The following is a 14,585-nucleotide window of genomic DNA, read 5'->3' as shown; positions in this document are numbered from 1 at the left end:
ACCTCTTCGATGCTGGGGTATGGGATATAGTCATCCTGCAAGACAAAGCACAGGACACTGTCATTAGTTCCACAAGTGGCCATAACAGTCTAACTATTGCTTCCATGTTCCTCACCCAGGTCTAGTGAAGGGAGGTGTTAGGGGGTCTAGTAGGATGCTTCAGGGCTTCAAGGAAGCAGAATCTGAGAGCCTTGTAGAAACAACCCCAAAGACTCAGCATCCCGTGCCATTGAACTCTCCTCCAAATCAACAGACCTGAATGCAAACCCAGCCAACCAAAGACACAGCACACAAAAGGGTCACCCCCAATGACACTATCTTGTCATCCTAGGGGTCTAAGACAGAAAGAGAGCTGAGCAGCTGGGAAAGTTGACACACACCTACAATCCCAGTGTTCTGGAGGTAGAGGCAGGAGGATCAAGAGATTGAGGTCATCCTTGGCTACATAACAAATTTGAGGCCAACTAGGATTAAAAGGGACCAAAGAAAAAGAATCCTTGACCCTCCCTGTCCCTTCCCCCATCCTCTTCAAGTAACTGGGCCTTAGAAACAGAACCTGAAGCTAAGATCTGGTGGCCCATCAGAGTCCAGAGTCCAACAACCCTCAACACTTGCAGATGCACATAGAGAATGGGAAGGAGCCAATCCAGGCCTTCAATCCTTGGGTCTCACTTGAGAGTCTCCATCCAGCCTGCTTGGAAGCAGCCTTAAGACACTGAGCCAGGGCCCCTTTGCCGCCCACCAGACAGGAGGCTAAGGAGAGTGCAGTCCTTAACTGGCTCCTGGTGAAACGCAGAGACTATGGGCATGCAGGATGATCACTGATCCTCCTGCCCTCTTCCTACACTGGTCCCTCATGGGGTCCAGCTAGCCATTCTACCTCAACTGCCTATCCCACCTTGTTCTTCTGGGGTCCTGGCCTCTGCTCTTCAAGCTTGATCCCCTGTGGAAACAAGGAAGAGAGTATCCACATAAACAGAGGTCACTGTGCACAGTGTAGAGCCTCGGGTATGCACTACAGCCTCTCACCTCCCACACTTGGCAGTTGTCAGTCCCAACACCAACCCCAGATGAGGTTGCGGGATGGCCAGTTAAGAGTGTGTGTAGACTTGAGCCAGATCACCTGCATTCAAGTCCCAGCACTGACACTTCCTAGTCTGATAACCTGGAACAAGTCACAGATTCCTCTGCATGACTCCTGTTCTCACCTATAAAGTGGGGATGTTAACAGTGCCTTCCATTCTGCAGTGCAGGTTAAAGGCTGGCAATGGGTTATACATTTCAAACACTGATGGTGTACAGCAAATGGTGTGGGTAGAATTAGTGTGGGTGGGTAGCATTATCATCTCTGTGCTCAAATACCTTCCTGAAGGCCATAGGGCCTCGGGTGTGGAAGGTGAGCACCCACATCTGCAGATGTCAGAGCCAGCACACTGGTCCTCCTGCCTCTTAATGTCACCTTTTTCCTGGAGGAAGGGTGTTTGGATGGCAGGCAGGAAGTAGGGTTCTTCAGGTACTCATTCTGCCAGGTGTTTCCTATCTGTAACCCAGGGAATCTCCCTGGCTGCATTTGTGGAATGAGGATTAGACCTCAAGCCACCATCTGCATCTTCCAGATTCAATGACCAAGTTGGATTAAAGGGCTTTCATCTGCAGTTGCTGGGAACCCACTTCCAGGAGCAGACCTTGTCCAGCAGCCTTAGTTGGGTTCTGGCTTAACCGGGCTGTGCAAGAGAGAAGGAAACACAGGCTTTCCCAAACTGAGTACATCCGGTCAGAGTATGAGCTGAAGGGCATCTGGGAGATGCCGTTCCCCCTATGGTCACACCTCAGCAAGGCCCTAACCCTCCAGAGGGATCACCACTTTTGAAGGCAAAACACCTTTTCATCAGTGAGGAAACTGAGGCCCCAGAGGCGGCTGTGTGTTGAAGGGCACTAAGCTAGTGAGTTATAGGAACTGTATTTGAAGCTGAGTATATAACCATACACCCTGCTCCCGGGACAGCCGGTCTCCTATGCTAACTAGGTGGAATTTAATAGTTTCTCTGGACTGCTGGACTGAGTCATCCCCCAGCATTGTTCAGGAGGGTGTGGGAAGGCCCTTCCCACTGACAGGTGCTTCTCACACACCCTCAGAAAACCGTCTGGGTGGCCCTGCAGACCCTGTCCAGGTTGGCACACGGGGTGGGTGGGGGAGTGATGTCAGGAGTTTGTTTTGTTTGTCCTAGTATTAGTCATTTCTGTCTGGGAACAGTACCCAGGGCAGGAATACAAACCTCCCCCCAGCCTCACTGCCACTCCATCCCTCCCCTACCAGGAAGCCCCATGCATAGCCAGGCCCTCCCTCCTCCAAGCATTACCCTCTGCAGGAGGTACTATCCTTATGTTCCCTTATCCCTGCCCCCAAGAAGAAACGGAAGTTGAGAGGGGGAAATGACTTGACCAAGGGCATTCAGCTAGAGGACATCAGGTTCAGACCTGAATCTGGGCTGGAAGACTCCAAAGGCTCCTTGACTTCAAATTCCTAGACTCGGGCTGGAATCAGGGGGTTTCGGGTCCTAGTCTCAATCTCAGTGCTTCAGGACTAGCAAAGGGGCCCAACCACACAACTGCTCCAAGACTCGGTGTCCACAATGGTGAGATGAAGAGGGATGAGGGCCAGGCCTGAGGGCAGAATCCAGCCAGGCTGCAGCATGTCCCTCTCTGCCAGCTCTCTAGATGTAAGCCCCATCCAGGCAGTTGCTGGAAACTGTGGCGCACTGTGGGTAAATCTTACCCATTACAACCTTGCTTCCCACAGTTTCTATTGAGGTACAGCTGGCAAGCCACGCTGGGCATCGCTGTCTCTGAGATAACAAGAGACTGCAAACAAGACCCCTGCCCTAGAGAGGTTCCCAGTATAACTGGGAAGACAAAACCAACAGCCTCTCAGAACGGAACTGTTCAAGAGTCCACAGGGCTGGGTTCTGTGGGAGGAGGCAGGGACTTCAGCTGCAGGTGAGGGTGGGTGGGCTGAGAGAGCAACCATGGAGAAGGCAGAGTGAGCCACCAACCCCTCCCAGGGAGCTGAGATCTCATTGGCCAGCAGGGAGATCCCCAGCTTTGCTCTGCTGTCAGGCACTAATGATACCCTGTCTCCTGCTACTCAGAGGCACATAGCTTGTTTCCACAGCTAGATTATGAGTTCCCCTAAATGAGCAGAAAATGAGTTTGCAGTCCACACACTGCCAGGCGGGTGCAGAAGAAAACTGAACAATTTACCCCGTGGTAATGGCACAACTACTAACAATTACTCTCCCTTAACAGCCCTCCCCTTCCCCACCCTCAGGGAGCCCTGGCAGGGCCCTCTTCTCTGCATCACAGGACCATGCTGGATCCTTTCTCAGTCCCTCCTCCCAGGGCTTCCAGCCCCTTATTTCACACCTTCCTCCTGAAGTGAATATATTTTAAAGAGAAGAAGAAAGTAAAGCAGACTCTTCTGCCTCTGGAGTAGAAATGCGCATCATTCCTTTTAGCACTCTTGCTGGCTGGGGGCAGGAGAACAGTGAGATAGGCAGTCTGAAAGCCTCATAAGGATAACACGGCCCATCCATCTATGACCCCAGAGAAGCGCTTGACATATGTACACCATTATCAACTGCTCCATCACAATCCTGTCAACCAAGCCAGGAACTCAGCTGACACCAGTGTGGACCACAGAACGGCTCTTACCTGTGAGCGAGCCCTAATCTGGGGGGGGGGCGGGTAGAGCACTGGTTCCAGGACACATGGATAAGAACACCCCCTTATCTATGTCACTCAGTTCCCTATGTTCAATGGCACAGTGTCTGAACAGAACCTGTATAGATCCTGCTGTGTCCTTCAAGCAGTCTCTAGGTGACTTACAATCCCTAACGTGATGTAAACACTGAGTAAATAGTGTTGTTGCTTGTCCAGGGAATAATGACAAAGATGATGTCTGTACATGTTCAGTACAGCTGTAACCCTCTGCATTCACCGTTGCTTTAATCCACAGAGAGGAGTTCATAGAAATGGACCCTCAAATGCAGTCCAGACATTGACTCTCATGTGGTGCCCTCCAGGCATTTACATACGGGATCTCATTTCATCTCCAACACTGTGTCTGTGGGCATTTTAACTCATACTTGATTTTGGTGACTTGAAAGTGGCAAGCCAACAACAGGTTGCGCACTAAGTGGCAGGTGTAGGGTGTGAACTCAGATCTGCATCTCACTTGTGGCTCTGCCTCCCTGACTCGATGTAACACTCCTCTAGATGGAGCTTGCTTTTCCAGGGTTCCTTCCAAACTCATTCCAGAATCAACAGCTCTTCTGAGCCTTTTGAGCCCTCTATGTCCCACGGCAAGAGTCTACCCAAAAACTCAACGCCACTCAATAGCAAAGTGGCCTAAGTTGTTGGAGCTGAGGGTCCTCTCCCTCCAAGGCACTTCCTGCTACTGGGACCCACAGCCCTGCCGCATCCACATCTGAGGTTGGGCTGCTGACCCATTTGGGGTACTCACCTGCATTTTCTCCAGCATCTCGAAGAACTCTGCAGACTAAAAAACATAAGGGGCAGAGGTCAATAGGATGGGCAGCTGAGAACACCTCCCGCTCATCAACCCTCTGGAACCTGAGCCCCAGCCTTCCTTCCCCAGGGGCAAAACTCATTTGGGTCAAGAGAGAAGCTAATGTGATTTTTGCCTTTGCAGGCCTGCAGGGCCAGAACACTCCAGGCAATCAAAGAAGAAATAAAACAGGCCCTGCTGATGATCAGTCCCAGAGAGTGCAGGCCCTCTCAGAAGGAGGTTATGTAGTTCCCTTGAGAAAAGCCAACTCCCCTAAAATGCCTGAGAAGACAGCATGATTGTTGCCTGGGATATTTCCAGCCAATAGCGGGGCCAACATGGCCAACACTCAGTTTTCTGCCATTTATGACACCATGGCCTTTTCTGTCTCCTATAAAAATCTACTCAGGACCTGACAGAATGCCAGTAAACACTCCAGCCTGAGTCTGATGTGGCCCTGTGTCCCCAGCCCCTGAGGCATGGCTTTGAGACCTAGAATGAGTTGGTGAAGCAAAACTCAAAACCTACTCCATTGGGCTTCCAAGTCCAAGGATGAATTATGTGTAACTGCTCCAACAACACCTTTCCAGACTTTTAACCCACTTTGCTATCACCTGTGTAAACTCAGGGGGGAAGGAACAAGGAAGCTAATGAGGCTGCTGAAGGAACACAGGAGTCTCTAGAAGTCCCCCACCCACCAAGACAACACCACTGCCCACATATGAACCCTGGCATCTGTAAGCTAATTAATGCCCAGAGCAGACAGCCCCCAGATAAAAGAAAAAAGGTAACAGCGAGGAGGGAGAAAACACACGTCCTCATCACTGCTCCATGCACAGACAGAGAGCCACAGCTCTGCAGGTGTCAGTGAGCTAGAGCGTCCTGTGTGATTCTAAGCCCAGTGCCCTTAGAATCCTTCAGAAGGGAACCACCAATGGGAAAGAAAGACTCTGGGGAATCATCTGGAGAAACTCACTCCTGCTTTCAATGCAAATCATCTGTCAGACCAAAGCAGACCTCCTAGAGGCAGAAAGCCTGCAGCCTATAGTAATTTAGGATGTACAGCCTGGAAACTGACAAATGAATGTGCAGCGGCAGAGGCACTCACACCCAACGCCCATGGCCAGTCTCCAGCAAACATCTAGACTCCAAGCCTAGTCGAGTTAGGTACAAGCCACACTGTAAGTATCCTTTTAACTCCAGTCTCCAGGACACTGGGACTGCCAGACGTAGAGCTTACACAAATCAATAAAGATAGGGACTAGAGGACAGCAACAGCCAGTGTTTATTTAAATAGACTCAACAGCTACACCCAAGGGAAAAATCTACATCCTAACACATGTGCACTACGCCAAGCACTCATAAAAAAAGTTCATCATCACATTGACTGTAACAGTAAAAAACAAAAACAACTTCGATACTAATCTATAAAAAATGGTCAGACTAAGCTACATCCGTAAGACTAAAAATGCAAACATTGTATACAAATGTATGCCAATAAAATTAAATAGCTTACACGAAGTGGACAGATTCACAGGAAACCACAAAGTACAAAAACTGACTCATAAAGAAACAGAAAATCTAAAAAAAAAAAAAATGTAACAAATAGTGATTTAAAAAATACCCTCAAAGAAAGGCTTAGGGCCAGATGGCTTCAACTATACATTCTACCAAATATTTAAATCAGAATGAATACTAAACCTCATGATCTCTGAGAAAATACAGCCCCCAGTCTAGGAGACTTTGTTTGCAAGCCATGTGTCTGATAAGGGATTGTACACAGAATATGTAAAGAACACAAACAACCCAATAGAAAACAACAACACCAAATAGCTCCATTTAAGAACAGTGAATGTGGGGCTGGGGAAATGACTCCACAAGTAAGGGGCTTTCTGTGCAAGTGTGAGGACCAGATTTCAGATCCCCAGAATCCACCTAAAAGCTCAGTGGGAGTGAATACCTCTCAGTAATCCTGGGACACAGGAAGCAGAGACAGGGAATCTTCAAAGTCAGCTAGACTAGTGGAATTGTGGGCTCTGACCCTTCAATGAGAGGCCCTCCCTCTATATATATGAAAGGGAGAACAATCAAGGAAGATGCCAGACATCAGCTTTTGGACCCCACAGGCATGTGAACACGGATATACACCACACATATATCCAAAAAAACCACACAAATATATACCATATACATGTATGACAAAAAAAAAAAAATGTCTGTATAGACATACCCCTAAACTGAGAAGAAACACAGATGGGAAGTAAGCATGGGAGAAGACACTCTGCATCATTAACCATCAGGAAACAGCAAATCCACAATGAGACTCCACACACATTGCTCAGATGGTCACAATTAAAACATGGAGGATGGAAAATCTGGCAGGACCTAGGGGGAGGATCGGGCAAATATGATCAAAATAGATTATATGAAATGCTCAAAGAACTAAGCCTTCTGCTTTTTGGTTTTTTGAGTGGGTTTCTATGTGTAACCCTGGCTGTCCTGAAATTCATTCTGTAGACCAGGCTAGCCTCCAACTCAGAGATCTCCTACCTCTGCCTCTCTGCCTCTCTGCCTCTCTGCCTCTCTGCCTCCTGAGTGCTAGGACTAAGGGGATGAGCCACCACCACCTGGCAAGATTTAATTATTTTAAAAAGAAAGTAGAGGAAAAAAGAACACAATGGCATTGGGGTCCCATGTTCTCCTGGTAGGATGTAAAATGACACACATGCTGTAGAAAATAACTTGTAATTTCTCAAAAAAAAATTAAACACCAAGTAAGGTGGCACACATCTTTAATACAGCGCTCGAAGGCAAAGGCAGGAGGATCTCTGTGAGAAACGTCAGTGGGATATACATGGCAAGTCCAAGGCCAGCTAGGACTATACAGTAGAACCATGTTGCAAGGAAAAAATTATATGAAAATATCTATTTTCAATAAAAAACAAGAAAAATTAAACATAAAGATGCTACCTGACCCAGAAATTCTATTCCATGTATACACCCAAAAGAACTGAAAATGGGCACTCAAATATTGGTCCACAAGTGTTCACAGCAGCATTTTTCACACTTGCCAAAAGGCTAAAAACTCCAAAGGGCAAACAAAATGTGACATATAGATAGAATTCAGTCATAAAAAGGAAAGAAGTGTTGGTTTGTGATATCATATAGATGAACCTTGAAAAAAAGATGCAGGTAAGTGCAAAAAGACAAACACGGAAAGCTGCATAGCAGAAGACTCAATCTATGAGCTTATGAAGTATCCAGAATACAAGTGTCTGTGCAGACAGAAAGTGGGTTAGTAGCTGCTGAAGGAGAGGAGTCAGAAGACTAGGGGATGATAGGCAGGAAAGAGACATTGGGTTGCTCTTAGGATGATGAAAACCTTCCACCATTCACTGAGGCAATGGCTGCACAACTCTGTAGATATACCAAAAATACTAAGTTTTAAACTCGAAATGGGTGAGCTTACGACGTGTGAATGATCTCAATAGAGATACCTTTAAACCCTACACAACAACTCAAAAACAGAGAAACCCACTGTGTGGGTAAGACATTCTCCCAGGTGCATCAAGTTGTGGGGGAAAGCAAGTCAGGACTCGGCATTGACTATGATCTCACTTTTATATTTAATAAAAATAAAAGACCTCTACATATGCATAGAAAACAAACTACCTCAAACCATCAAAAGAGCAATCATGTTGGAAAGGGCAGATGGGGGCTGCTCTCCTTTTTACATTTGGGCTGCTTCACCCAGCAGAGACACAACACACGTATACATGATTTCTGTGAGGAAACCAAACAGATGTGCAGAGGACACGAAGCATCTACTAAAGGAGAAACAGAAACTGGCCACAGAGCAGAGGGACAAATGGCCGGCTTCCTAGGCACCAACAGGACAGACATGATGAACAATAAGACAACATGGTCCATTCTGTCACATTGGCCAGTGTTGGCGATGTGGGGTGGTGGGAGCTCTCCATTTGGCTAGCTAGCTATCCAGCATGCCTCTGGGATACATGTCTCTCTCCCTAGTGCTGGGATTTTAGGCACATTACTGAAGCATCTCACTTTTTACATGAATGTTTGGAATTTGAATTCAGCTCCACATGTTTGTGGGGCTAGCACTTTACTGATTGAGCCGCCTTCCTGGGACTACATCCATGTATTCGTTCATAGTTCTCTGTTCAAGAGGTAGAACCCAATCCCCTGTCCACCAAGTATGGGCCAGATTGCTATTCATCGCTTCCAATAATAGGATAAAATGTGGGTGACGGTGTATGATTTTGGATTGAGTGGAGCAGTGGTGTGCGTAGCTGACGTGATCTTTCTAGAGGACAACTTTGTGCTCAGTGTCCAAAGTCTCAGAAACGTTCATATGCTTTTTGCTCCAATAAAGCTGTTCTGGGGAACTGATCCTAAGAAGATATATGAGTGACAGTACAAGGACAGGTACAAAGGGGTACTTACAGGAGGAGGAGGGAGGGAGGGAGGGAGGGAGGCAGAGTGCCAGAATGGGGAGGGAAAAATGATGAAGAGAGAATGTCCATACAGTTCCAGCCCTCAAGGGCCAGACATCAGGAGATAGAGGCAGGAGGGCCAAGAGTTCAAAGTCATCCTCATAATGAATAAAAGGCCAACCTGGGATACAGGAGACCCGATCTCAAAAAAGGAAAGATCCCACAAGAGAAGTCTATGTGAATTCTGCCCACGGGGATTCACAGTGCACTGCTAGGTGGGGGAATGCCCGGGGAACAAGGAAGGCAGTCCATTCAGTTAAATGTAAGTGGGTGTCTGCGTGCAGAAGGGCAGGTCTGAGGATGAGCGGCATCCAGAAGCATTGGAAGACAAGGCCGAGATGAGATCTCGGGTAAGGGCGTTTCTTTGGTGTTTTGTTCTTCAGCATTTTTACCTGTAATTGCTTTTTACGTGTAATCCAGGTTTTAAAGATGTTGACGCATACGTGGGGGCTCTGGCAGACCTTTTGTTTTGTTTGCTTCCTCCAAACCCAGCTTCAGGTCCATCCCCCAGCTTCATAACAAGGAGTTCCCGAGACACAAGTCACACAGTCCTTGGAGATTGCAGAAAGGCCTGGATTCAAGCCAGCTTATTCTCAAGTGCATACTTATCTCTGAGTCACCTCTAAACCCAACTCACTCCCTGCTTATCCGGCTGGTCATCGAAAACCTCTTCCACAGTTCCCTCCTATGGTTCACTGAACCCCAACTGATGAAACACCCTCAAGATATGGGCAGGATGCTGGAATACCAGGCAGGATCCAACTTCCCAGGAACCTGGCTCTACTCTGAGAGCAAGCCACGCAGAGCTATGCTGCAGATGACCAGTCCACGCTGTTTAGAGGAAGCGTGGAACACTTCTTACTGGGACATCAAATGTACCTCGCTCTGGCTGTGTAACAAATAACTCCAGAACTTGGTGCTTCTAAACCATTTATGTAGTGTTCAGGAGTCAAAATGGCATGTGGTGACAATATATAGTTACTCAATGACCTCACTGGAGGTGACACCCCACATGGATGGTAACAGATGGGCACACTTCATCACAGGGGCCTCTCTACCACTAGCTGCTTAAGTGTCCTCAAAATGTGACAGCTATGTTCTGCCAGAATAAGTGAGCCAAGAGAGGGGACACACAGAAGAAGCTATAGCACCCTGCTCCACTCAATCCAAAATCATACACCGTCACCCACATTTTATCCTATTATTGGAAGCGATGAATAGCAATCTGGCCCATACTTGGTGGACAGGGGATTGGGTTCTACCTCTTGAACAGAGAGCTATGAACGAATACATGGATGTAGTCCCAGGAAGGCGGCTCAATCAGTAAAGTGCTAGCCCCACAAACATGTGGAGCTGAATTCAAGTTCCAAACATTCATGTAAAAAGTGAGATGCTTCAGTAATGTGCCTAAAATCCCAGCACTAGGGAGAGAGACATGTATCCCAGAGGCATGCTGGATAGCTAGCTAGCCAAATGGAGAGCTCCAGGTTCAATGAGAGATGATGTCTCAAAAAAGAAAAAATAAAAAAGAATTAAGGTAGAGAAGCAACTGAAGGAGACATACCTGATGAGGAACTCTGGCCTACACACACACATAACCATGCATGCACGCATGCAATACACATGTGTGTGCACACACACATACACTGTGTGTGTGTGAATATAACTTGAAATCAATACAACAGGAAAGGCTCCTGCAAAACACAGGATCCACGCTGACCTTACAAGATAAAGAGAACTGACTTGATGAGAGGAACGCAGAGCACATGGTACCCAGGTACCAGGAGCCATGGGGCAAAGGTGGGAAAGGAAGGGAAAACATTCATTTGATGAGGCCCATGGACTGGATCAAACATCTGGATCAAATATCTTTAAGGTGGACCGGGAAGGACAGCTAAGGTCTAGACCTGAGAGACTCTGAACATCAGGACTAAGGCTCCTTCTGAAAGTCAGAAGATTGGTTGCAGCAGAAAGAGAGGAGACAGAGCCCAAATCTGGGGAGCAGCCATGCTGCTACTACCCAGCTATGTGGTAATGCTGCATGTTACTCACTTGGTTTCCTCCATTAAAGATGGAACCAAATAATCCTATGCCTCCCAGAGTCTTAGTACCCAGCCAGGGCCTGCTCCACAGCGCATGCCCAGCAGACAGCAGCTGCCTACAGGCAAGAGTGTCAGGAAGCTGGTGGAAAGCACTTTTCCTTGCTGAGAGATACTTTGTGTCTCATGACTGCAGTAGTCTCCCCAAGGAAGGTGTTTCTGGATGGCTGTTGCAAACAAGTGCCCCATGGCCCTGGGGCTGGCATGGAAGGTAAGAAGAACCATGATTCACCATCAGCTGTGAGGAACACACCAGGTGGAAGATTCCTTTATGCACGATGCTCAGGAGCAGCAACCAGCCAATGCAAGCTGGCCTCCACTGGGCTGGCCCGACTTCTCGGTGACTCAATGGACTTTCCAATGGGACAACTCATTCCACCCTTGGCAAGGAGCAGGTCTCCCTTTCCACCCAGAAGCAAGGTGACTCAGGCCAGGCAGAGCTGCACTGCAGCCATTTGGACCCATCCTCATCTCTCTGAGAATATTCTGCCCACCCAAGGGCATGCAGCCCCACAAATGCTCACTGACTTCCTAGCATTTTCTCATAAATCCGAGAGGACAGAAGAAAGTCTTGGCCAGGGCATCCTTAGGAAGGGGACCTCCTACCACCTGGAAACCGGCCCCCTGGATTTCAGGGAGGAATGTGATCCAACAGCAATGTCAGCTCAGCTGTCTGTTTTATTATTAGCAACAACTGTTGCCACCCAATCGAAGCAGTGGCCAGCATCTCCCCCTGGGCTCTGCTTTCACAGCCAGTCAACTAGGCCATAAAATAATCACAGAACCAGCCCAGCCAGGGAAGTCACAGGCTGGGCCCCAGGGTTCCATCTGGTTCAATCCCCCATCCTCTTCACCTCCCAATATAGAAACTGTCTGGTCTTCCCTCTGGAGGGCAAAGAGAGTCCTTGAGGATGGTAATGCTGGGGGAGTTGGGAGGGAGGGAGCAGGACCAGGCATGGACAGGAGCTGCAGAGAGCCATTTGGGTTTAGGAAATCTCAAGAAATCATGCCGAGCTCTCTCTTGCTGTTTTACCGCTGCACAGGGAATAAAGTAGTGGGAAGTGATGGATAGTAGATGGCATTTGTATGACACAGTATTGGCTCCAGGACCCTCTACAGATACCAAAAATGCAATATGAAATGCCATAGTATTTACATATAACATACGTGTGTCCTCCCGTGTACTTTAAATCAATTCTGCATTATTCATAGATCTAATGCAATGCAAATGTTATATAAAAGGAAAGGGACATGTGTATGTGATCAATATAGACACATGCTCTTGTGCTCTTTGTCTGTGTTTGTCTTTGTGCATGTGTGCACATGTGCACTTGAATCCTGGGAATAAAACCTATAGTCTTGCACCTACTAGGTACTAAACTCTATCCTGTTTTTAACAGGTTTTTATTTTGAGACAGGATCCCGCTACTAGGTTGCCCAAGCTAGCCTTGAACTCATTCTGTAGCTTGATTTTGTGATCCTCCTGCCCCTGTCTCCTGATCAGCTGGGATTACAAACATTCGGTACTAGATCCAGCCAGACATAAGTTTTTACTTGAACATTCTTGATCCAAGGTGAGTTAAGTCTGTGGCTGCAGATCCTGTGGGTCTACGTGTAGAAGACAATCATGGCAGCCCACCTCACCCCTTTGTGCCCTTCCCATCCACCTGTCTCCCCTGGCCCAGGAAAGGCTACATTGGTATGACTTCTCCCTGCAGACAGTCAGTTTATTTTTCTCTTTTATGTTCCCTAGCCCATAGGGCCACCTCTACCAACATTCTCCCTCCTTACAACTAACTATTCTCATCACACTTAAAGAAATGATACCTTCTGCCACCGACCTACCTACTCAGCATGTGCCCATTGAGCAACCTGCCCCAGCTCTGGGCTCCGCTCCACCACTCCTCTGCTTAAAGAGAGGCATTTGAGCAGCCTTGCTATACTCCTCTCTCAGGAGGGTGCATGCTACACACATGGGCAGTTCACAGAGCAGGAGCAGAATAAGGCTAGCCAGAACTACGTGAGCCAGTGTGCACAGCAGCCAGCACACACTCAGTACCCAGCAACTCAGTCCAGGCACAGTTTGCAAGGGCAAAGGGGCAGTCAATAGCAAAGAAAATCCACAAAGATGAGTGGGGGCATGTTGTGCATTCACACGGGTCCTGCAAAAATAAAGAGGGAATGCTGGGTGGACCATGCTGAGGGAAGAGGAAACCCCAGATCAGAGCAGGTCCTTGTCTCCATAAAGAGGGACATGAAAAAAACAAACAAACAAACATACAGAAGAGGGCTGGGAATATAGCTCAATGGGTAAAAGTACTTGTCATCCAAGTATAAGGACTACCCAGAGTAGGTGGAGAGAAACTGAAAAAGACACTGGACTTCAACTTCTGGTCTCCACACACACACACGCTACACACACACACACACACACACACTTACACCCATATTCATATATGCACCCAAGGACATGCATGGGTGCACATACAGACAAACACATACCACATATACTTACAAATAGCCTGTAATGAGATATTCACCTTGACCTCACCTGTGGCATAGACCACGCCCATTGGGGGTGGAGACAGGGCCGGACGTGACCTGGGGGAACTAAGACTGAGGAGGGGGCTTGGAGAGCTCTCTTGCTTGCAGCACAGGGACAGGAGTATATCAGGAGGCATCCTTGGGACCAGGAACCTGCTGGTGTTCATCTATGTTGTGAGTCATTTCTCCCTGAATGAACATCTATTTGGTCTATTTGCTTCTCCTGATCCTTATTAAACATCAATAATAGCCCACACATACATATAAAAGAAAAGATTCTGGGAGATTTGTCGATAGGTTATATAAATCTGGGAGAGCCATACAGCAAAACACACACCCTTACAAGGCATCAGATGTACCTCCATCGCTGCCTGAGCATCAAGTACACCATGCCGTCCTGGTCTACTACTGCTTCAGAAGTCCCTATGCACAGGATAATGGGGACAGAGGACCAGGGCTAATGACCTGATTGCTACAGCATCCTTCTTGGGTCTATATACATCAGGTGCTGAGTGTGTAACTAATGGCTCTTCTGGGAAACGCAAGAATGGAGCAAACCATGGAAACTGAGTTTTAGGTCTTGTAGTTGCCAGGGCTGATTCCTTGCAATTCCTAGGGTTGATCTAGATTCTGGACAGTCCAGAACTCCTGCTCCACAGAGCTGTCTGTCCCCTGACTACATACTGCACTCACCAGGAACAGTCAACTCTATCTCCTTCCAGAATAAAATCTTGTCCCCCACAAGTATCACCACCTTGCATGTTTCTCATTCCTATCTTAACTCACCCTCCCCACCAGCCCACACAGGGCCAGCCCCTCTGCTGTTAGAGGAACTCTTTCACTATGTCACCTGGGGTC

General features: G+C 47.7%; 1 protein-coding gene across 8 annotated transcripts in view; it reads right to left on the bottom strand.

The window, feature by feature from the left end:
- The window catches only part of Rap1gap2 (RAP1 GTPase activating protein 2), a 189,078-nt gene that overhangs the window by 46,214 nt on the left and 128,279 nt on the right, over positions 1 to 14,585 (bottom strand). For 6 of the 8 annotated variants that reach the window (XR_007834248.1, XM_051180021.1, XM_051180019.1 and 3 more), the window contains 3 exons: positions 4,523 to 4,558; positions 899 to 943; positions 3 to 35 (listed from right to left, as the gene is read on the bottom strand). Coding sequence is in view for 7 of the 8 variants with exons in the window: in XM_051180021.1 (XP_051035978.1) it covers positions 3 to 35; positions 899 to 943; positions 4,523 to 4,558 (114 nt within the window). In the remaining variant the exon portion in view is untranslated. The remainder of the gene's footprint in view (positions 1 to 2; positions 36 to 898; positions 944 to 4,522; positions 4,559 to 14,585) is intronic. The other 2 variants (XM_051180018.1, XM_051180017.1) reach the window with 1 other exon arrangement.

Source organism: Phodopus roborovskii, unplaced genomic scaffold, assembly GCF_943737965.1.
Source record: "Phodopus roborovskii unplaced genomic scaffold, PHOROB, whole genome shotgun sequence".
Lineage (NCBI taxonomy): Eukaryota > Metazoa > Chordata > Mammalia > Rodentia > Cricetidae > Phodopus > Phodopus roborovskii.
The sequence above is the reverse complement of the archived record's forward strand: the minus strand, read 5'-3'. Positions and strand labels throughout refer to the sequence as shown.